Consider the following 23,835-nt stretch of genomic DNA (forward strand, 5'->3'; position numbering starts at 1 on the left):
AGCCTTCCAACAACTTCCCAAATTGAAATAGAATCTGTTTTGGCAAAAACAGTACAGTTATCTACCAAGAAAAACATTTTAGGTACGCAGTTATATAAGCAATAAAAATAAATGTTTTGTAAAATTCACCCAGAAGGACTTATAAGTATTAAAAAAAAAACCCCAATAATAATTAACTAGATTTCATGAAGTATGAAACAGCCAAAAATAATAACCAGTACAGCTGAAGGTAGTGAAGTAATTTCTTCTACAGCACTCCAAAGTTTGACCACCTGTAGAGATTAAAAAAATATATCCAAAGAATTAATTTGCCCAATATGGGCAAAATTCTGTCTCTTAACGTGACTTCATTTTGCCAAACCAATGGAATTTTATGCAAGCTTAATATGTTTTACAAGTATTTGTTTCTCTGGCGCAGCAGCAAATCTTTGAGAAGACAGACGAAATAACAGAGTATCTACTGGGTTTCCTTTTGAGCAAAAAAAACTGTTATTGCCTCCTGCCAAGCCCCTGGCCCACAGAAGCAGTCAGTTTTGCTCCACTGATGGCCCAGGTAAGAGCAAATTAACGTTAACCTCAGTCAGAACTCACTATTCTGACACAAATGTGATATTCCTACTCTTCATCAGCCAAGAGATTTCCAGTAAAGGAAACTCCTATCATCTCACAGGCTAAGAACTCATTTAGCTTGTATTCAGACACCATGTTGAACATCACAATAACTCTTATCAGAACAGGATGATGAAGAATATGATAAGAACATAAATTAGGAGGCAACAAGGACTAATTTAGTTGGCAAAATGAAGGTTGAGGTAGGTTATGATAACACTTCATGTGGGGGAATAAATGAAGAGAAAACAACATTTTAAATTAAAAGTAGTATTAGCACAAGATCAGGTCCATGAATAAATTTACTCTGAAAACTGAAGTTTTCTGAACTTCTCCATTTCTAGAACTGCTTTCCACTCTAGAGGGTGGACCAAGAAACCTCTTTTAAGATAAAGCTTGATGGTTTCATTTCCATGACAGGACAAAAATGATCCTTGAGTTAAAACCTCATCTTTGGATCTTCTGAATATTTATCTCTGGATATCTGATTGCATTCACTTTCCCCAAAAGATTGGACATAAAGGATAGTTGCTTACTAACAGACTTATCATAATTCTTGGTACGTATTTCTTGTAAACTATTATTATTATTATTATTGATAATTTCTGTTGGCTGCTTGAAAAAGGTTGGCTTTGAGGATAAAGAGCAGCATGCTGATTTTACTTGGAAACGTGGGACACAGCTAAAGGTAGATGTAAGGCAGGATGTACTGAATAATGCTGAATTTTCAGTTAAATCTTCCAGGTACCTGGCTGGTTAGCTGGTGTACAACACTTGGGTCAGGCAACACTAGTTAGCTGCTCTTTTTTGTTGTTGTTGGGTTTCGGGCTTTTTGATTCAGTGTGCACACTTAGTCCTTTTTCTAAGAGAATTTACCCAAACAAATTTCTTTTTATGGCAAGAACTGAGTATAATGATGACATCATATTTTTCTCACACCTATGTACGTGAAATAGATGAACAACAAACTCTCAGTACTAAGTATCTACTTCACAATTCTTTGCAATGGAGGGTAAGGGATGAGACCCTCATATGAGACAGGAACTCCTTTTCTGTGTTTTCCTATATTTCCATGCAAAGCTGACCCTACAGTGGATACAGAAATAAAGAGAAAAAAGAGAAAAAACTAGCTTCAAAATGAGTTCAGCAGCACTTATGAACTACAAGCTGCTCAAAAATGAAGTTGTTTTTCAGTAGGAATGGTAGATATCCTCTGTTTTACAGAGCCATTTACAGCTGCAAGCGGAAAATGCAAATTGGTTATCTTTTCCGAGTTCCAGGGGAAAAAAAAAAAAGGAGGTCTGCAAAACAAGACACACCTGACTTAGGTACATTTATGTACCTAAAATACATAACATACTGTCATGGTTTAGGAATGGTATTCCCCAATTCAGTGTTCCTGTTCCCCCTGCCCTTCTCCTGTGGCAGGCTGGAGAGGACAATTAGAGGCACAAAAGTTAAAGATCACAGGTTGAAATGAGAAAAATTTATTGGAAACAGCAATGAGATAAGAAAATGAACAGTAACAGCAGCAATACTAATATCAGAGTGTACAAGAAATGTTATTGTGGAAACCCTCGACCATACCGGATTGTGCCACACTTCCCCAACCCAGAAGTAGACCCTTTCCCTGTTCCTGGAAAATGATGTGTGGTGGTATAGAATAACCTGCAGGTCCCAGACATGTGCCCTCATGGCTCCTGCAAAAATTAACCCTGTCCTGTCCAGAACCAGGACACATGCATACATGTATTTTAAGTATATTTATGTACTGAAGTCAACAAAGATTAATCTACTGGGTAAGTTGTTTAGGTGTGGGGTTTTTTCCTTCTTTCTCCAAAACTCATGTTATTTGAAATTGTTATCAAAATAACATTTTAAGATTCTGACTTGTTAACATCATCTTTTTCCTTCATTGACCTAGACATTCATCTTACTCCCAGAATTTGAGTGTTCAGTGCAATAGTAATCAAACACAGACATTTAATGGGAATTAGAATTTGTCCATGTCTCTCTTCTGCTTTTGATTACAATTTGTTTGGGCTTTGTTGTGTAGAGAGAATTATTCATCTGATCTGTGCCATGAAATTTCCCCTCAATTCTTAGTTTTGCAGAGCCTCATTTTTCTTAGAGTACTGCATCCATCTTTGGGCTTCCCAGTACAGGAAGGACATCAACCTGCTGGAGCAAGTCCAGAAGAGGACATCAAGATGATTAAAGGGAACACCTCTCCTATGAGGAAAGGCTGAGAGAATTGGGACTGTTCAGCCTAGAAAAGAGAAGGTTTCAGGATTGAGGCCTTCCAGTACCCAAAGAGCCTAGAAGATGGAGAGAGACTATTTACAGGGGCATGTAGTGACAGGAAAAGGGGTTATGACTTCAAATGGCTTCGAACTGAAAGAGAGTAGGTTTAGATCGGATATTAGGATGAAATTCTTTTACTGTGAGTGTGGTGAGGCAATGGAATAGGCTGCCCACAGAAGTTGTGGATGCCCCATTCCTGGAAGTGTTTAAGGCCAAGTTGGATGGGGCTCCTGGTCTAGTGGAAGGTGTCCCTGCCCGTGGCAGGGGGTTTGGAACTTGATGATCTTTAAGGTGCCTTCCAACCCAAGCCATTCTGTGATTCTATGACTCTGAAGTTCACAGGGTTGGTACATAAGGATGCAGTGAGGTGTTGTTGGCTAAAAAAATCACCGAAACATAGTATTTTATAACTGGAAAACAGAGCTTCGTTTAAGTTGAGTATCAATGTAAGGGTTTCCCCTGCGTGCTTCAAAAACTTCCTCAGCACCTCCTTCCTTTGGGTTTCACGCTGACTCCCTGCGGTAGTGCTCGTGGCGGAAACGCAATTGGTGAAGCGGACACCAAAATTGGGAGCGACGGCAGCAAGGTTCTCTCCCATCATCACTCGCAGACACCCCGCCGGGATGGCGGCACACACCGAGGATGTTCCACGTTGCCTCAGTGGGATCGCTGCGACGCCGCCTCGGCCCCTTCCCTCCCGGGGCGGAGCAGTTCCCGCCCGCCGTCCCGCCCCTTCCCTTCCCTTCCCCGCCCGCCGGACGGGCGGCCATGGCGGCGCCCGCGCTGCCCACGCCGCGGTACGGGCACCTGGGCCCGCGGGGGCCCTTCCGCGACGTGTACGAGCCGGCCGAGGACACCTTCCTGCTGCTGGATGCGCTGGAGCAGGACGCGGGCCGCCTGCGGGAGGCTCGGTAGGGCCGGCGCGGAGGGGCGGGACCAGCACCCTCCGAGGAGGGGTTTAATCTGCTGGGCGGCCGCTGTCACAGAGGGACGGGGCGCCCCAATATCAGAGGCGTCTTAAAGCTGTCAGTGTCCAAAGGAGGGCTGCGAAGATGGTGAAGGGTCTAGAGGGGGCATACGAGGAGCGGCTGAGGTCACTGGACTCGTTCAGCTTGGACAGGAGCAGACAGGACAGACCCCAGAGCTTCCCCGTGAGTGGCAGTGCAGGGACGGACACGGACCTTTTCTCTCTGGTTACCAGTGACAAGACCCGAGGGACCGGGTGAAGCTGTGTCAGGGAGATTGAAGCTGGGTATCAGGAACACGTTGTTCATTCACCCAGGGGGTGGTTGGACGGTGGAACAGACCACAGGGACGTGGTCGCAGCCCCCTGACAGAGTTCAGGGTGGGTTTGGACGACGTTCTCAGGCATATGGTGTTATTCTTGGGGTGTCCTGCACAGGGGCAGGAGTTGGACTTTGATGATCCTTGTGAGTCCCTTCCAACTCAGAATATTCTATGATGCCATGCATTTGAGCCCTGCTCTCTTTGAGGGGCTTCATATCTTTCATCATTTCTGTTGTTCAGCCTCACTGCAATAAATGTGTAATAAATGCTGTAGAAATGTAGCCCATACTGTTGAGATTGCATAGTTAATAGAAACTTTGATGTGAGGCACAGGAGAAACATACGTGTTTCCAAAAGTGGCTTGTGATCACCAAGAATCATCTGGATGGGCACCAGGAGGCCTGGCAGCCCGATGGGACAGGTGACATAATGTGAGCATTGAGGGCCATGGGACCAGCAAGTTCAGGAGCTGAAATCGATGATCCTTGTGAGTCCCCTCCAATTCAGGATATTCATGGTATTGTATGACTTCAGCATGTTTGGGAGAAGGACAGCACGTTTCATAACACTATCTCGACTAATTCTGTGTCTGTTGTGATGCTCTTATACGTTACAAATAAAAGTCATCCAGAGTTTCTCTCTTTAGAGTTGCGATCTGCCTTGAAATAGGATCTGGATCTGGTGTGGTTTCAACATTTCTAGCTTCTTCCATTCTTGGATCCAGTGCACTGTACATGTAAGTATAACAGCATTTAAACTGTTGCATGCAATAATAAAGAATGCTTAGCCCTCACATATATATTTCTCATTTTCCCATTTTAAAAACTGTTTACAAAAAAAATTAGCTCAGTTCTACAGCTAAGGAAATCAAAGCAAAAAGAAAGCCTGTTGAGCATTTCTGAGATTTGGACCAAGGACGAAGGCGGATGCACCACAACAGATCCTGAACTATTTACTTCAGGTTCTCTAACAATTAAGTAGTGCTGTGACTACAATTCCATTTTTCCATGCCTACACTTGTGTTTGCTGGGTTGAATCTTAAATTTTAGCCACCAGCTAGTCTTCCTGTGGTCTGATGAGATTAGTTACCTGGGTGTGGGTAGTAACTGAATTTTATTAGAGACTTGTATGAATATATATATTTATGCAGAGCTTAACGCTGAAGGGAAATCCTATATTTCAGCTTTCAGACAGCCATTAAAACTTACAGTGTAGCACTGAGTGGTTTAGCTGCTAATACAATGTGTGTATTTTACTGGCTATTTTTTGCTATTTACTTCCAAAGTAAAGGATGCTGAAATGGATATTTTCTTTGAGAGTACACAGATTAACATGTGGTTCATAGGGTTAAACTTCCATGTACTGTAGTCTATAACTTACACTTAGTAATATTTTGCTTTTAGATGTACAGATATCAACCCCATGGCAGCTTACTGTACACAGGAGACAGCTCGGCTGAACAATGTTCACCTTCAGCCAGTCATTACTGACTTGGTAAGATAAATGTTTCAGTAATATCTTCCTTATAGTTTTTGTAGTTTTTTAATACTTACTAGAGATCACACAATAGTTAAGAACATGTCCGGGTGGGTGTGGAATGTCTCCAGAAAGGAAGAATCCATGACCTCCCTGGGCAGCTGTTCCAGTGCTCTGTCACCCTCAATGTAAAGAAGTTCTTCCTCATGAGGTGGAACTTGTCATGGTCTAGTTTATGGTCATTGCTCCTTGTTTTGTTTCTGGGCACCACCGAAAAGAGTCTGGCACCATCCTCTTGGCACCCACCTTTGAGATACTTATATGCATTAATGAGATTCACCCCCCTCAGTCTTTTTTTCAGACTAAGCAGGTCCACCTCCTCCAGTCTCTTCTCCTAAGAGAGATGCTCCAGACCTGTAATCATCTTTGTGGCCCTGATATTGAAAAGCCTAGAACAAACTTTCTTTTAAAAAGCATGCATGGGGAGAAAGAAAACCAAAATGCCAAAATGTTTCTGAAAGAAGAGAAAACCAAACTACTCAAGCTCTAAAATTTAAAATTAAGCTCTAAAAAGTCATTGAATTAATGTAAAAAATAAATTCTGTAGATACAGTTTGGGAAAATGCTGGACAAGGAATTCTGTAGTGACTTGACATTATCATACCCCTTCCTCTAAAGCTATACAGTTCTTAGCTCTCAGCCTTTTCCAATTTATTTAGGACCTGTGTATGTTGTTACTTTTAGTTACTTACAAAATGTGATATGGAGAAAACCAATTTTCTCATCTCTTTAACCCTGAATATACATGTTTACAAAAGATGATGTAGATAGGCAACAATAAATGGGATTTAAACATGGATGAACAGCTTGCTCATACCTGAGAACTGAACTGCAGTTGTCAGAGATTGGTCATTTTGGCTAACAAATGTTAACTGATGATAAACTTAATATTCTTTTATATCTAATTTAAATTCTGAACTGGGCAAGAATAAAGTACTACCCCTGTGTCCACAGATGTGTCTCTTGCTTTTCTGCAACCTATGCATAACATAATCCTAAGACTATTGAAATTGTTCTGCTCTGCATGGGTACTTCTTCTTGATGCTTCTCCTGCACGTAGAAAGTAAAGGTTAATGTTCCTGAGTGAGGATGAAATGCTCAGAACATCCAGCATTATGTAAAACATTTGCATTCTTCGTGTTTTAAAAAAACACCCCCCACAAAAGAGTCATCAACTTCATCTACAGGTCAAAGGATTGTCTCCAAGATTAAATGGGAAGGTTGATCTACTGCTGTTTAATCCACCATATGTGGTAACACCTTCTGAAGAGGTAAGAAAAATTTGAAATACACGATAGAAATGGTATTTCTACTGTCAGAGGAGAGATGGCAAATCCAAAAGACCCTGCTATGTAAACTGCAAGGGTTTTTTTAAATAGTAAAGGATGCTGTAGGACCAGCACTGATTTAGTGAAAATGCTGGAGTTCCCTATAAACTCTACATGGGAATAAGGATTGCTAGCTGCTGCTTCTCAATACCTGCTTCCTCCATCAAGTATAAACCATGTAGTGTCACTGCGAGAGGGTACGGAGAAACTACACGCAGACCAATATGATCAAGAGGCAGAATCCCGTTTATTATGTGTTACAGTTTCCATTATATACTTTTCTTACACATACATGTTCTTACACGATTGGTTGGAAATAGTTAAACACACTTTTCAGCACTTAGTACTTGCTATCCTGTGATTGGCTCATACGTAGTTGTCCAGGCACATCTTCTTGCCTTTTCTCCCTGCACTTTCTCTCTGCCCTTTTTCTCCGCCTGTTTCTCTTTGCTGCTATCTCACAGTTAGCATTCTTGCAGGCTGACATCAGTGCCAGTACTTTTCCTGAGGTAAAGTCCTTGGTTGATTCAGGCTTAAGGCCCACTAACAGCTTGTCCACAGCCTGCTCTTTAGACAGGTATCCCACAATGTAGGACTTCTGTTAGGCATGCTAAGGAATTCTTATGGAAGACTTTCAACTGAAAATGCATTTATTTCCTGCAGATTAAAAATCCTCTGCTTCTGCAGATTCCTACTGTTGAAATTTGACTCTATAAACACTTAAGGGGTTTTCTGACCACCTTCCACTTGGCAAACAAGCTCATAAAACATTACAAGAAAATGCATACAAGGAATGTGACAATGTAGCTCTTTTAATTCAGTTTAAGAATAGAACTTGAAACAAAATAGTATGTTCCTCCTGTAGAAAGTAGTCTTGAAGTAATTTGCTGCATAAACTAACCTGCTGAATCAAAATTGTCACACTTCTAATGGCAGACACCTAAAGATAGAGGTTATAGTGATGTTTCTCTTATAAATATCAGTGACAATTCTATCGTTCTACATTATGACAGTCTTTGTTTTCATTCTTCCTAGGTGAAAGGCCATGGAATAGAGGTATCCTGGGCTGGTGGCAAACAGGGCAGAGAGGTAATGGATAGAGTTTTCCCATTAGTACCAGACCTACTTTCACCAGGAGGATTATTCTACTTGGTCACAATTAAAGAAAATAATCCAGGTGATCACTGTCCTTGGACATTTAAATGTGCCAAACCAGTTTAAACACTATTAATCAAAACATTGATCACAGCTAGACTAAAAATACAAGCAAATTTATCAATATTAAGACCTCCTCAAGCTAGTTTGGAAAATGGTGGTATGTAGGACCCCGGCAGCTCTGCAAGAGTTCAGTTCCAAGTCTGAGAGGTGACTGTAAATCTTCTGAACTGATTAACCAAGCCAGGCAAATCCTTTCTCATGGAAGAGAACAGTGGTGTTAAAAGGCAAAAGGCCTAAGCTGGAAATGTGGTATCTTTCATTTTAAAGGTGTAGGGAAAAGATTTGGGCTTGTTTCTTCTGATCTAATGTTAATGGCTACAGGTTATCAAGTAATTTTAAGAAGACAGATTATTCTTCACACCCGATTTACTAGGCAGCTTTTGGGATACAATGCTGCAAAATCTCCTTTTTCCTTTCTCCTACAGTTTAGCTTTATACTGAATTTTTCTTTGTTATTAATAGAAAATACTGAACTTCAGTTAGTAAACTGTAAGTTTTATTTGTTCTTGGTGGAAGATGATTTTGCATAAAAATTATTGTCTGAAAGAATAAGAGAACATAGTTTTTAATCTTTACTTTACAGTTTACATTTGACAGATATTTAGCACTGTCTTTCATAACCATTTTCTAATTCAGTTGTAAACACTGAACTTTCAATTACAGATGAAATTCTGGAAACAATGAAGAAAAGTGGCTTAGAAGGCACACAAGTACTTTCCAGGCAAGCAGGACAAGAGAAGCTGACTATCCTCAAATTTAGGAAGTCTTGATAATTCCTCTTCACCTTCCAGAGGTAGTAGGCATGCAGAAGGTTGGACACCTCATTGTCAGCTGAACACTGAAGTTGTCAAATTAATTTTTACACCAAGATTTTCACCCTCTTAGGGTGTATTCTCACTTCCTGATTACTGCAGTGAGACTGATCAAGACTCTGTATTTATATTTATTCTGGATGTGAACCAGCTATTGCCTGCTGGCAGAGGTACTGTTATACTCTGGCTATCTGCAGGACAGTTGTGGGGGAACCATAAAATAACCTACCCTGCTGCATTTGTACTTAAGCACCCAAGGCTTTTTCATCTATAAATAGGTATTTGTACATTTGTCATTGTGTCTTGTTATAATAATGTACTTGATATAGTCCCTCCTGTTTTTATAGCTAGTTTGTAGCTACCACTTTTGAACCAGTGGTACTCCTTTTGATGTAGTATCAGGCACCTTTACGGGTCTAAAGCACAATGAGCAAGTTTGTTTCTGTCAGAAGGAAAAGGTGCACTTCTGAACAGAAAGGTGAAGTGTCTTTCCTGTGCCGGGTCCTGCCCGTGGGGCACCACAACCCCTGCAGTGCTGCAGGCTGGGGCAGAGTGGCTGGAAAGCTGCCCAGCAGAGAAGAACCTGGAGGTGCTGGTCGACAGCAGCTGAACATGAGCCAGCCTGTGCCCAGGTGGCCAGGAGGCCCAGTGGCATCCTGGCCTGGATCAGCAACAGTGTGGCCAGCAGGAGCAGGGCAGTGACTGTGCCCCTGTGCCACAGCTCAAATCCTGTGTTCGGTTTTGGGCCCCACAATTCAGGAAGAACATTGAGGTGCTGAAGCATGTCTGGAGAAGGGCAACGGAGCTGGGAAAGGGTGTGGAGGACAAGTCTCATGAGGAGCAGCTGAAGGAGCTGGAGGTGTTTAGCCTGGAGAACAGGAGGCTCAGGAGACACCTTGTCACTCTACAAGTCACTGAAAGGAGGCTGCACCCAGGTGTGGGTCGGCCTCTTCTCCCAGGTAACAAGTGACAGGATGAGAGGAAACAGCCTCAAGTTGCGCCAGGGTTGGTTTAGATTAGGTATTTTTAAAAAAAAAAATTCACACAGGGTTGTCAAGCTTTGGAATTGGTTTCCCAGGGAAGTGTGGAGTCGCCATCCCTGGAAATGTTCAAAAAACATATGGATATAGCACTTGAGGACATCGTTTAATAGTGAACATGGAAGTGGTGGTGGGTTGGTTGGACTTCATGACCTTGACAGTCTTTTCAACCTTAAGAATTCTATGATTAAAGGCATGCTATTCTTCTCCTGAAGTCTTCTGGGCAGTAACACGGTGATTGTGCTCCCTTTTATGCCATTTTATGCCATTCAAGGAGAATACTACTATGGAGTAATCTAGATGAAGAGTAGTCATCCATGAAAAGGTATTAAGGAGATAAAAAGCATGCTTTTAAAAAGGCTAGTTCCTGGGTAAGTGAAAACAACGACTGTAAGGAAGTAGAGACACGGAATAAAAGTCCTTTCTCAAAATCACTATCCAAAATAGGAAGGTATTTCCTGACCAACAGACCCCAATGCCCAATGAAGAGCTTTCCTGTGCAGTGACCTAAAAAAATCTCTCCAGGAGACTGAAAAAAGGAGGGTTTAGACAGGCAAAAGTGGAGGTGCTGTTAGCACAAACATGCCTGTGCTGTATACAAGAAATTATAATTCTTGAAACTACTGAGGCTAAAAAAAAATTGCAGTTCATTAACCTCAGGACTTTGTTTTACCTTGTAAATAACTTGTTAAGAGAAACTTTGTGGCCATATGTGATATAAAGTATTTACACACTGAAAATTTTAAGCAAAGTTTTGATTTTGTGGTGACCAACTAGTCACTTCTGAGAAGCTATACTGCAATTTGCCTGCTTCCTACTTCTATAACTTCTTTGACTTGATAGCAGACCCTTAGCAAAGCCACACTTTTTTTTTTTTTTGCTTCAGTTTTCCCTTACAAAAGTGTTAGGAGAAGGTTTTATGCACAGCAATTTTGTTTTTCTGTAGAATCGTGGGGTTTGATGTTATAATCACAGGCACAGGGCTGTTTGAATGAACAAAAATGCTGTCACAGCCTTAGACCCCTCTAGAAGTAGATGTAGATAAGATGTAGTCAAAACATGCAATAGAATCAAGCTACAGGTTTAACAAAAGGCAGTTTTAATTAAACTACCTAGATTTTAGTTATCACTAAAGAATTAGTTTTAAAATAGGTAATCAAAGAGAAAAGAGGGCAGTCATCTGGCACATTAGATCACAACACTCAACAGTGTATAGTTTTAAGTTATAAAGGACAGAATAATGAAAATCAGAACAGAAAGTGTAATAAAACAACATGCTTTGAACAAAAGAATGATTGCACTGAACTACCTAACAACTGGCTATTTGGAAATGGAAATACAGGTATTATCTACTTAAGTAATTCATGAGGCAGTTCTCCTGGCTCCAATTTGCCTGCTGCAACTTTGGTGGAAGTACTTCTCAAAATGCACTCCAAATGAGAAGGCAGGTGACTTCTACCAGAGGTGATCCCTGTTATGCTCCCATCATCCTGTTGAAGACTGGGAACTAGTGACACAACAGGTAATTTTTTTTTTAAATTTTGAAATTTGCCATCTACAGATGTATGCATGTACACTTAGCATTTGTTAAGGTCTGCTAGAAGAGTTTAATATGGCTCTTTTCAAGCATTACCTGGTTAACCCCAGCTGGCCTTCAAATCAGTTACTGACCTCACAAATAAGTTATTTAGAATAACCAAAGTGATGCAACTGAGACAATCCTCGAGGTTTAGCATCAGTAACTGTGACACAAGAGAGCTGCTACCTACTTTGTCTTTTCAGCTAGACCTTTTTGATACCAGTTTTAAATCCTTTCCATTTTCTCTTAAAAAAAAAGGTCAAGGAATTTCTCCTCTGGAAGCCCAGTCTTACCTGTTAAAAATATAGACTTCAGTAATCAAGAGATAAAAATCATTTCTAGAGCTCTCACCTCAAAAGTGACCAACTTTGAGAAAACATACAGAACCTAAAATTTATACTGTTAATGCCTGAAAGTTTATCACACAGAGGAAGAGACAGCAATCCAGAGACTACAGAGATTGACCCAATTTATTTATTCCCCTCTTTTATTGACTTTTCAAAGAAAACCACCACAAATATCATCCAGGTTGGAATATATTAGTATGCTACCGCTGTTAAAAAAAATAAAAGGCATGAAAAAAATGTATAGTTGAAGGCTATTAAATTCTGATACATCTGTATGCTCACTTAAGAGTCCTTATGATTATAGGACAGTGGAAGTACGGTGGACATTCAGCGATAGCTACTTTGCCAGCTAATGAAGATAAACAAAGATTGATCAGTGTGTATGCCTTCTCTTTAGAAACCAATCAGCAATAAATAGTTGGTGTTATTCATTGTCATGCAGGAATGATTGTGCTCTCTATTTAGTTGGGCTTCTGAGTTTTCATGTTTTTAGGCTGCTGGATGGCTGAGGAGTTTTGGGAAAATTTTATGCTTTAACAGAAGATTATCACTGTAGTTTCATGCCTTAATGTCTAACAGCAACAACAGTTTTTTTTCCCCCCCAACAGTCCCATAAGAGGGACTATTATGAATGCGTCATAATCAAAAATCAAGTCTTTATACCACCTCTTTTATATTCACCTGTTATATTAAGAGGTATGATCTGGGTTAATTACATGACACCATGTTAGAATATGCCTAAAGTAAGAGGTTTTTAATCAACTATGCTGTGGCTTAAACACCACTTCTCAGACATAACTCTGCATTATTTCTGAAATTTTTAACATATCTTAAAAATATACCAATTAAAATAAATTATTGTTATCTATTTCTTTATATCAAAGAAGAATCTTCAAACTTACAAAAACAACAGTCCAGAGGTAAATATGTGTCGTATTCCACTAGTGAAGAATTGAAAGTAACTGACATTATTTCCAAGTAGTTAGCTTCTTTCAGCATACAGTTTACCACCTGCTCTTCACGTTTGCTCGCAGAAAGAAGAAAGACAGTCTAATTTCAGAAGAATGTCTCTCGACAGAGTGGACACGTGGATTTGTTGCTGGATGTGAACCATTTATACTGAAAAAAGAGAAATACAGCTGTTTAATATACAAATGCAAGCTGAATATCAGGAATGCTGTACATCAATAGTAATCATTATCTGCCAATGAATAGAACTACCAAAACATTAGCTATATTTAAAAAAAAAAAAAACAACAAGAAACAGTAAAAACAAAAAACCCTTTTTAACTTGTGCATGTATGGGCAACCTGGTTTAGTGGAAGTGTCCCTGCCCATGGCAGGGGGGTTGGAACTAGATGAGCTATGAAGGTCCCTTCCAACCCAAACCGCTCTATGATTCCAGGATATTTGGCCTATTTAAAAACATTTAGTCAAGGTACTTACCAAGCAAGCTGAATGAAACTTTTTCTTGCATGTTCTGCAAGCTTTTTTGGGAAGAGAATAGTTGGAACCATGAATGACTGAAAAGCAGATCATGCAATCTTCAACGCCTTCAAAACGTTTATCAACATTATTTTTCCACAAAGATAAACCTTCCATAATACTTCCATTCTAACAGAGGGAAAAGAGCTGTTAATATTGTAGAATTCCTTCAGACTATACTTACTATTATTCAAAAACACATGAAGGAAACAAAGCCTGAAGGCTTTATAATCTGAAATTATATACAATACATGCAGTGAGTAATTTATGATAGTCTAATCTACAGAAATGCAAGTATTCATCACAGAGGCAGAATGCACTTAGGAGCACTTAAAAGGGGATTTTGAAATTTTCAATCACTGTTTTGTTATAACCACAGATGATACAACCTCAGCAACCACTGGTCTTTTAGAGAATTTCATGGACTGGGTTTTCAGGTTTGACTTTTTTTTGGTGTTGTTTGGTTAGGGTTTTTTTCAAATTATAGTTGAGATGGCATTGCCACATGGGGCAAACACTGGCCCGTGTCTTAAGAGATCTGAATTTTCAACTTGGGCTATGGATTTAACAGGACTTAGCAGGCTGATCATTTTACCTCTCTTTAAGCATCTGGGAAAAAGCCGATGTTTAGAGTGACCCGATGCCTGTGAAGTTCTTTGTGATCTACTCATGAGATCCGTTATACAGATCTGTACAACACTGCATTACCAGGAATATTTTTCTATTATATGGACTTCTAAAGTTTTCAAAACTAGGAGCTTTCTCTAAACCCACCTGATGTGTAAGGTATGTGCTTAACTGTAGCATCCAATTGCGCCACTGCTGAACGGCCACACCAACCCTCTTTCCACTCTCAACCGTGATGGATCCCAGTGGGTAATTTGGTGGAAGCTGTATTATTAGCTCAATAAAGATATCATCAACTGAATAGGTAGCAATGACTTCTCGTGTTGCAGACCGAGCTTTTACCTATGAAAAAAAATGTACATATTAAAAAAACTCCAGAGAGATACTCACCATCTCTAGTCTTTATATATATACATAATATAAACTATAAATACGTTACTATACACATTAAATAATTTCCTTAGACCGGGTAAACATTCTTCTCAAAGAAAACAAAAATCTACTTCTATCTTGGCAAACTAAAAAGAAATGACCAGCCATTTTCCAATCTACTGATGGATTACATTTTTTAAAAAAGCAAGAAGTAGTACATTGATAACAGTATCTTCCACTTCCTCAACTTCTCCAACATCCTAAAACCCATTCTTTCATTTTTTTTCTAAACAGAATATTAATAAACATCAATTTAATATATTGATACCAAGCAAAATTATGTTTCATCAGTCATTTAGAACAACAAAAACACAAACATATAAAACACTCAGAACCACAGCCTGGTTGTGAGAAGTCAGATTTCTTAAAATGTCTGCAAAAAAACTGAAGGAAATAAAAAGAAAGGACAGAGAAGTCTTACTAACCGTCATGCCATTAAATAACTGTGTGCTGGTCTGCACAGAAGATATTTCCTGGGAGGAGAGCACACTGCTGACATATTTGCTTGTAAATTTATCTACAACATTGAAGACACGTTTCTCACAGCTGTTCCACCAAAGCCTGACCATGGCCGGCAAGTCTTTCAGTGTGATGTGGTACACAGAGCAGGCCAAGTGCGGGATCTGGGATGACAGCGCTCCTGTCCCGGGGAGGGAAAGAAAGGATGCTCAGATACTCTTGACACATCAGTCATGGATGTTGGTGCCTCCACACCACATACAAAAATTCTGATCTCAAAAGAACTGCGGTAATAACCAGAATTTCACATACGTGTTCCTATTATTGCTACTCTGAGGGCTTGTTTGACTCAGCTGTTCTTCCCAAGGCTGGTTTCTTTGTTTCTTAGCTTAACACTTCACACCTCAAAATTCACAGTCTAGTTTAGAGATGACCACTATGTGGACTACCATAAATCAAGAATAATTTTATATTGTAGAAATTACAAAATGCTCACTTTGGAGGGAAAAGGAATAAGATGTTTGGAGAACAGCTGAGGTTTGCAGTGTTCGTGCACAGAAATGGCCTCAGGTTGCACCAACAGAGGTTCAGATTGATATTAGGAAAAAATTCTTAGCTGAAAGATTGTTTAAGCATTGGAACAGGCAGCCCAGGGAAGTGGTGGAGTTGCCATCCCTGGAGGTGTTCAAAAAACAAGTAGACAGGGCACTTATTGATATGGTTTAGGGGCCACGGTGGTGTTCGATCAAAGGTTGAACTCGGATGATCTTGGAGGTCTTTTCCACCTTAATGATTCAATGATGAGATAAAGGAAATCTTTCCCTTGGGATATCATGTCAGTAATTCTTTCTTACTGTCATCCAGACAAATTGTTCTGCAACACAGTGATGTTCAAGCAAAAAATTAAGAAATGGAAGCTCAGTTTCTTTGCTTATACCTACACAGGTACATAAAATAAAAACTTCAATGAAGAAACTTTAATATTCTTTTTCATGTTTCTCAGCTAAAAAGAGATGGGTATTTTCTTTCTTCATCGATTAACTGGGTCTTCTGAACAGCATGACAAAAACAACACACAGTGTCTCCAACATTTAAAATACATATATTAAAATATTTTTTAATTTTTTGTATTTATAGATTGAAATGCAAGAAAAAATGGAAATTCTATTTAGCATTAGAAAGATATATCTAGAAGCAATGGTCCCAGAATAGATCACATATCTTTAGTGTTTTGGAATCTTTACATTCAGATTTCAATAGCAGCAATGTATATTATTCCTGTTTTTTGTTGTCCTTGATTTTCCTGATAAACACTTCAACTTGGACAAAGTTTCAAATGGGGAGTGTTAGCCAAAGATTTCTAAACATATGTATGTATTTGTCTCTCTGTGTCATCTGTTTTATAGGTAAGATTTTCTAAATAAGTATTTTTAAGCAAAAAAGACCATATTTAAACTTCTGTAATATAACAACTCTCTCAAATACACAAATACAATTTTTACTAACCTTTAACATCTAAATGAAGCTCTTCAGTAAAGAAGGTTTTTGTGTCCTTATTTGGAACTTCTGAAGTTGGCCCAGAAAAGACAGGGTTTTCAGGCATAAGCCTGAACAAGTGATACAGCAGTTTATTCAAGCTTTTAGTTCTTCTAAGGTATTGTGAGTAGAGAACTCGCAGCTGGTACCATTAAAAAAAAATACACAAAAAATACAAAACACACTTTATATCATAAATATAGCTTATTCTGTAAATAATACAAATATGTCCTTGCAGGGAGGAAAAGCAAGACTGTGATTCAGAACAAGCGTTTAGAAGAGCAGTTTAGTTCTCTGCACCATTTTGAAGGATTAGAAGATCGTAATATGTAGCAAGCTTCTTTGAAAACTCAAGAAAGAATCATCTATTAATGAATCTTAATTCTTTATTCCTCCAATATTACCACCCTCAACTATAGCAGTGCAGAAATCTAAGTCCAGGGATGCTTTCAGATTTTCACTAATTCCACAAAAACAAGAGGTAGGATTACATAATTAATAACAAGGCTGGATGAAGCTTCAAGATTCAAACTAAATAAGTAGTTTAAGAAATTCAGTTAAAATGAAAAGACTGAACATATACCTGAGAAGAAGCTGCTTTGAAGAAAGCTAATGTTAACTTCCAAGTGAGAAGATATCCCAGAACAAGGCAGAACTCATCACTCAAGGGCTGAATAACTGCAAATTCTCCAACTGGAATGCATTCCAGGATGTTTTCTAGCAAGAGTTCTTGAGTGGCCAGGATAGACATAAGAGCTGCTGGAGGTGATCTATGGGAAAATGTTATCTGGAATAGTAAACTCATTGAGCACAGCATTAACTGAATTTATGTTCATAGCCTTCCTAGAAAGTCGTGGTTGTAAAGCCATGCATGCAGAACATAAAAAGGGGGCTTTTGTAGCAGGAAAATTTACTTTCGAGTTTACACATCGGTGCTATATAGAATTTTTTTAATTGGTTTTTCCCCTTCTTACACAAGACAAATTTAAACTGAATGCTGATTGTTTAATCTGAAGTGGTCTGTGGCTGAGATGATTCAACCTACATCATGGATAGCTGCTTTGCTTGCCTTCTTATCACACCAACAAAGGACCAACTAAGCAGTGGATCTCCTAATCATTGCTGGGTTTGGATTAAAAAGCCTTTTGCAGCTCCACACTTAGGAAAGGTATTAATCATTGGGCTGAGGTTATAAAACAAATTTCAACCAGTTACCATTAACCCTCTTCAAACCATAGACTATTGGATTCAAGCTGTATAAAGCAGGTTGATTTTGGAGTTTCAAGTACCTGAAATTATCTGTGCAGATGGATACATCTGAACACAAGTAAAAATCTGTCAAGATTTTCCAATATGAAGCATACATATGGCACTTAGTCTAGTAACTGTACCTAAAAACAACTGTAAATACTTATCTGGTTTTAGCAAAGGCAGATTTAACCAATTATATTGAATATTTTAAATATTTATGACCCTATTGTCATAGCCATGTCATTTTTTTCTTTTAACATCTCCTGACAGACAACTAGTTTACTGCAAATTTCAACCATACAACACATTTTAAAAAATATGGAAAACAGTCTTTAAAAAATGAGGGAAAAAATACACACAATGCCAGCTCCTCCTCTTCATCACCATAGGATTTGAGATTTTCATCATCAAATTTAGGCAATTCAGGCATTAATCTAGAGAAATATAGAAAGGAATTAATATTAAATTTTTTAATAATTTTAATAAATTATTTTAATATATGTGATGGGTAATTCTTTGCTTATCAATGTCAATATAAATAATGGCAATAAAATAGTGGCAATTATTCCTTAACATTCCCACAGATCTTTAAGAGATGTGTCACCATGGCAAAGACAGTTCAAGAGTGACATGAATGAGCACGTAGCCTTGCTCAGTTCTCTTCCAGGTCTCTTACATTTCCTGAGTCATGCTAAAATAAAACAAAATTCTCTATCTGAATAAAGTTATTGCACATACTGTTTTTCAAATTCTGTATTCTCTCTTTAGGTATTAGAGATATCCAAGAAGTTCACAAGAATAGTACCTATTTTTATTCACTTTCCTAATGTCTTACCTGAGTTAGTGAAAATAAAATGTCATACTATTCACTGATCATGTCAGACCCTGATCAAACCTGGAACCTTTCAGTTTACATTTTAGGATTCATTTGGGGGTAAAAATAAGTAGCTTTATAGTTACCATACTGATATCTATCTGTGATACAGAAAATTGTATCTTCATGTACTGCAGCAAAATTTCTCACTATATATTAAGTCTACTTTTACAATTAAATTTAGCATTCATAGTTTTATATAATGATCTCCAACACGGAACACAAATTGCCCAGTTAAGAATTTTCTCCCATAACAAAACAGGGTTTTGCTAAACATGCAGCTGTAAGTGCACATTTAAAAAATAAAGGGTGGGGGGCAGGGTGAGAGGTGAAGGAAGTGAGAAATTTGTTGACTCTTACTTATACAGCATATGGTAGACAGAAATCTGTACAGGTCGAGCCCGAAACAGCAACAATGGAGAGAGAGTGTTCAGTAGAGTCTGGAGTTTATCTGGAAGATTTGTTTTCTGGCCTGCAACAAACTTCGGTGGCAGTTTATGGTTTAACAACTGGTCCTTCGATATGTAAGTTAGAGCTTCACCCAAAGATGTTAACACAGAGTTCTGAAAAGAACCTTCTGATGCATTTTTGGTTTCTCCTGTATAAAACAAGACAAGCCGTGATGCAAACTGTGTGGATGGTATCACAAGCAAGCATTGCTACAAATAACTCAAGACTGCACTTAGCAGCATCACCTAAACTTACGAATCAGTAGGTTAAGTGCAATTAATTTCCTAATTAGCGCGTAAGTGTTAAAAAATCTGAGTTTATATAAACTATATTGACATAATATTCCTATAAATTCAAAAATACAGCCCATTCAGTTCTATTTCAGAACAGCCTGGCTATTGCCCTCTTTGCCATATACTTGCCTGTGATTTTCACCAACAAAGGTAACAGCAAATTGTGAATTCCCTCAGAAAAGAATTCTTTCCATTCACTGATCAAGTTCTTAGGAAGATTTTCAATAGTTTCAGGAGCTGCTGCTTCAAAGTAAGCACTAAGGGCAGATGCCAAGTCACAACTAACACAAGCAAAAATCTGTACAAGTGGGACATGATAAAGGGAACGGTTTTCACTTGTTGTCTAGGAGGAAATAAAAAAGAGAAAGATTTCTTAACCATAAATTTGCTTTAAAATATGTTTCACATTCCCTGTCTACACCAGAAAGCGTAAGTTCAAAGAAGATTCAATTGCAAGGCCCATTTGAAAATTATTTGGGGAGGCAGGCAGTGTTTAAAAATGTAAATTGTACTCCAGTAAGACTTCCTGAAAAGAATTTCCAAGTCTCACCAACATTTAGAATCCTGGATTGCTTCCATTATATAACCTTCTTTATAATGACAGAAAGAAAATTCAAACAGAAGGTACCACACCTGGAGCACTTGTACAGTCCAGTGAGACAAAACTGATCTATGAAAGTGCTTTCACTCTTCTCCCTCAAACATAAAAGCTTTACCAAAATCATATTTGCATTTCCAAATTACGAAAGGGAATTGACAACACGCTATTAAAAACTGGAACTTATTGAAGTGGCTGTTAGAAGAATATTTCTTTTCCCCCATCATAGCTGCTTCTTTTTATTTTTGTTCTTACTAATTGCCCCAGAAAGGAGCATAATTATAAATTAAAAACATTCCCAAGCACTTAGTCTACACAAGATTTTCACATAAGTTCGTTATTTGTTTTTTTAAGTTTTAAAAAAAGAAAAAAAGATAGTTTTGAGGCTCATACAGTATAGGTAAGATTAATCCTGAGACCAAAAAAAGTCACATGGAAGTTTCCAGCCTGCCTTTCTAAGTGCATAATAACAGAGTGAAAGATTCTGTATCTTTATTTGCTTAATTAGGAAGTCAGCTGACTACTGACCTGTTTCCTAACAGCGTTAAATAAAATTTTGATATTTCCTGTGATCAGTTAGACATTGAAATGCAGATGCTGCTTTTCATTCAGTTCCTTTTTATGCATCATGTTAGACTTTGGTCTTAAAGGAATATTATTTTTGAACACAGAGATCTACAACATATATATATACAATAAGAAATAGGAGAGTATAGCTTTTCAACTACACACAACCTTTGTGAAAGCCCAGGATTTTATGCAATTCTTTTTAACATTGTGTCAGATGTTTGCTACACTGAGATTGCAAGTGTCCCTGCCATATGCAGGGAATGATCAAAAAAGGTAATCACATCAAAAGTGAGGATGCTTTCACATTACCTCTAACCAAGCCAGCATGGAGCACATGATGAAGTCCCACTCATTATCAGCCAAGGGAGCTGTGGAATACTTCAGCAACAAGGGAAGGTAACGGATCATCTCGATGTTGAAACCAAGCAACTGAGCACTTGTTTCTTTCAGATTGCTGTAAGAAGAACACAGCCAAAGCTTACATATCTTCATGTGGCAGACATGAGTATCTATATTCTTGCCTTCACTCCTCCTCTCATGACAAATTAGTCTGGCACCACCACACTCTGCCCTATGTGCTTTTGACACTCTGTCTATCAAAGGCCGAGTGCTACATTAGCTGCCAAGACTAATAAGAGTCCTAAATTACAGATTCATAAATTTTTTAAATTTACGCATTCACTCAAGTAATATATTTATATAACCTATGAAATTTAGCAATTTTAATTAAATCAATGCAAGGAAAATAATAATTTTAAGTTAGTAATTTAAGAAAAAAAAAAGCCCTCAAATCTTCGAATACCATACACTGTAAGTGTCCAAATATTGTACATTATAAGTTTAGATTAGATATTGGTGAGGCCCTGGCACAGGTTGCCCAGAGAGGCTGTGGCTGTCCCACCCCTGGAAGTGTTCAAGGCCAGGTTGGATAGAGCTCTGAGCAACCTGGTGTAGCGGGAGGTGTCCCTGCCTCTGGCAGCGGGGTAGAATGAGATGAGCTTTATGGTGCAAGCCACTCAATGTTTCTATGATTATTATCAGACTTTGTTGCCAGGATTTTTCTCACTATAGTCAAGACAAACGAATCTTAGTATATCTTCATTCCTTGCTGGGAGCTTTTCAAGTTATATTTTTAGGTCCAGAATTTGAAAAGACAGACAGAATCTAAGTTTGGTATCCAAGTTTTCTTCCTGCCACTGAAATAAGCAATCAGAAGTTGGAACTGAATATCCAGCAACACCTACAAAATTCAAAAGTTGGTCAGTTCTAAATGCTTTTGAAAACAGTTGACATCTAGGGGCATTTAAAAAAATCCCTTCGTTTCCCAGCCTTCAACCATCCAGGTAATTTTCTGCAGTATGAGTTATTAAATACTTAAAGACAAGTATATGAAACCAACTGATGCGGTTTGAAAAAAGACTCAATATGCAATAATAGAACAGTGGATGCCAGTTGTAATGTACAGACTGATTTTGTTTGAGTTAATAACTAGTCTGTATTTTTAAATGCTTGTCTTAGAAATGAAAAGAAGTCAAATTATCTTCAAGTTGCACCTACCAGCTAAAGAGAAAGCTGTCCTCACTGTCATTTTTCCAAGATATAATGATTTTCAGTATTCCAGATAGTAGATGATCACAATCAACACTTCTATCATTCAGGCAGGAGTTCAAAATGGAAAGACATCCAAATGCTCCTATAACATAGCAAAAATTCATATTCAGTAGTCTTAATTATCAAGACAAAACAAATGTTAAAATGCATGTCAAATGACTGGATCATTTTATTTGAATGTAACATTAATATCATAAGACAGCTGGGATAATACCTAAGCTTTCTTCCTTGAACATGTGATCCACAGGCGCCATTGTTAAATGAGAAATACTATATCCAACCCATACTTCAAAAAAACCCAACACCTTCTATAAGATTGATAGTTTATACAATTAACAAAAAGGAAAAATACCCGCTAAGATGGAAATCTCTTTGTGCTACTAAAAACGTAGTGTGCTAAGCAGTAATTTGGACAGATAACGAAGGAAATGCAACTGTGAGTTGTGAATTCTAATATTAATGGAGTGTTAATTGGAGTTCTTGTTGGAATGTTAATTTTTATTTTCAGAGTGAAGTACTACTGCTGCATTAGCACTGTTTTCCATTGTTAAGAAAAACTGCATTTATCTAGATTTCTTGGAGAAAATGGACATTTCCTACAAGCACGATGACAAAGAAAATAAGGCAAAGTACCACATATGCAGAGCAAAAGCAACCAAACCAAGCCCTGCTTCACTTAAACAGCAGAGCAACAATTTACAACTACTTTATCAGCACTTTCCTGACCTGAAAAGAAAAAGACCATTGGAACGGTAAGCTACAGCCTATGTCCCATCTAATGTGAATTTGGATATATGTTGCCTGCTCAGGAATCCCTAGAAAACTGTGAAGCATCAGAAAGGAAATGCAGATTATAAATAGGAGCATCCCATAACAGGTGAGGAGCAAGGATTCTTTTTCCCATTTTCTTCTGTTTAGAGTTTCACAGACACAATTTTTGCCTCACTGGTTCAGTCAGAAAGCCAAGAAGGCTCAACTAACTTCAAAGAGTAAGAGTTAGGGAAACTACCATAGCAGAAGGATTTCTTAAGATTCCTCTCCGTTGCTGCATGACACTAACACCGATAATTTTCACAATTTAAGGACACCCCTTTGAAGAATTCGTATCTGAAATCCTGAGGACACTGCCAAGGAACAGATTTAAAGTCACCAAAGATAGGGGTGTTTTTCAATTTAAGGAAGCACAGTCCTCTTAGAAACCACAAAACCTACATTTCAGTTTTTATACAGACTGATCAACAACAGCATATGCAAGAACACACAAAAGCAGAACTGGGAAAAAATAGAAAGTACTTTCCTTTTAAATGACATCTAATTCATAAATGTGTGTGAGCATTTCCAAATTATTTTCTTGAAAAGAAAACTTTTCCTGAAAAGCAACTTTTCACATGTTTGTGAAAATATAGACTCAAATTAAGTGGGTATATTCAAAGCAATAGTATAACACATCTCAATCAGCACAGCTGCTGTAGGTGTTTGTAGACCAGTTCTGACTGAGCACACTGTATGCCATGCACTGGAGGAACTACTCAAAAATTGTATGTAAACTGTGAAAGAGTTCTTGCCAAAGCATCTAAAGACAATGATGA

At 38.3% G+C, this 23,835-nt stretch overlaps 2 protein-coding genes across 2 annotated transcripts in view; one reads left to right on the plus strand and one right to left on the minus strand.

The window, feature by feature from the left end:
- The first annotated feature begins 3,664 nt into the window (after positions 1-3,664).
- N6AMT1 (N-6 adenine-specific DNA methyltransferase 1) lies at positions 3,665-12,505 on the plus strand. Its single transcript, XM_050331317.1, has 6 exons — positions 3,665-3,824; positions 4,847-4,936; positions 5,604-5,694; positions 6,924-7,007; positions 8,100-8,241; positions 8,946-12,505. The coding sequence occupies exons 1-6, from the start codon at positions 3,682-3,684 to the stop codon at positions 9,050-9,052; spliced, it is 657 nt and encodes a 218-aa protein (XP_050187274.1). The 5' UTR covers positions 3,665-3,681; the 3' UTR covers positions 9,053-12,505.
- Positions 12,157-23,835, minus strand: part of LTN1 (listerin E3 ubiquitin protein ligase 1) — a 29,389-nt gene continuing 17,710 nt past the window's right edge. The window contains exons 20-30 of the mRNA XM_050331311.1: positions 22,193-22,328; positions 20,945-21,089; positions 19,597-19,810; positions 19,085-19,322; positions 18,210-18,284; positions 17,183-17,369; positions 16,570-16,741; positions 15,030-15,244; positions 14,320-14,514; positions 13,507-13,674; positions 12,157-13,179 (exon numbers count right to left, since the gene is read on the minus strand). Coding sequence (XP_050187268.1) covers positions 13,117-13,179; positions 13,507-13,674; positions 14,320-14,514; positions 15,030-15,244; positions 16,570-16,741; positions 17,183-17,369; positions 18,210-18,284; positions 19,085-19,322; positions 19,597-19,810; positions 20,945-21,089; positions 22,193-22,328 — 1,808 coding nt within the window. The 3' untranslated portion in view covers positions 12,157-13,116. The remainder of the gene's footprint in view (positions 13,180-13,506; positions 13,675-14,319; positions 14,515-15,029; positions 15,245-16,569; positions 16,742-17,182; positions 17,370-18,209; positions 18,285-19,084; positions 19,323-19,596; positions 19,811-20,944; positions 21,090-22,192; positions 22,329-23,835) is intronic.

This window comes from Myiozetetes cayanensis, unplaced genomic scaffold, assembly GCF_022539395.1.
Source record: "Myiozetetes cayanensis isolate MyiCay16 unplaced genomic scaffold, myiCay2020 scf5-8, whole genome shotgun sequence".
Classification (NCBI taxonomy): Eukaryota; Metazoa; Chordata; class Aves; order Passeriformes; family Tyrannidae; genus Myiozetetes; species Myiozetetes cayanensis.

Bases quoted from the DNA above. Each gene is read 5' to 3' on its own strand.
- N6AMT1 (XM_050331317.1), top strand. From the start codon at position 3,682: ATGGCGGCGCCCGCGCTGCCCACGCCGCGGTACGGGCACCTGGGCCCG. The intron at 4,937-5,603 runs GTAAGTATAACA...TTTTGCTTTTAG, and splicing joins GGATCCAGTGCACTGTACAT to ATGTACAGATATCAACCCCA. The intron at 8,242-8,945 runs GTGATCACTGTC...TTTCAATTACAG, and splicing joins AATTAAAGAAAATAATCCAG to ATGAAATTCTGGAAACAATG.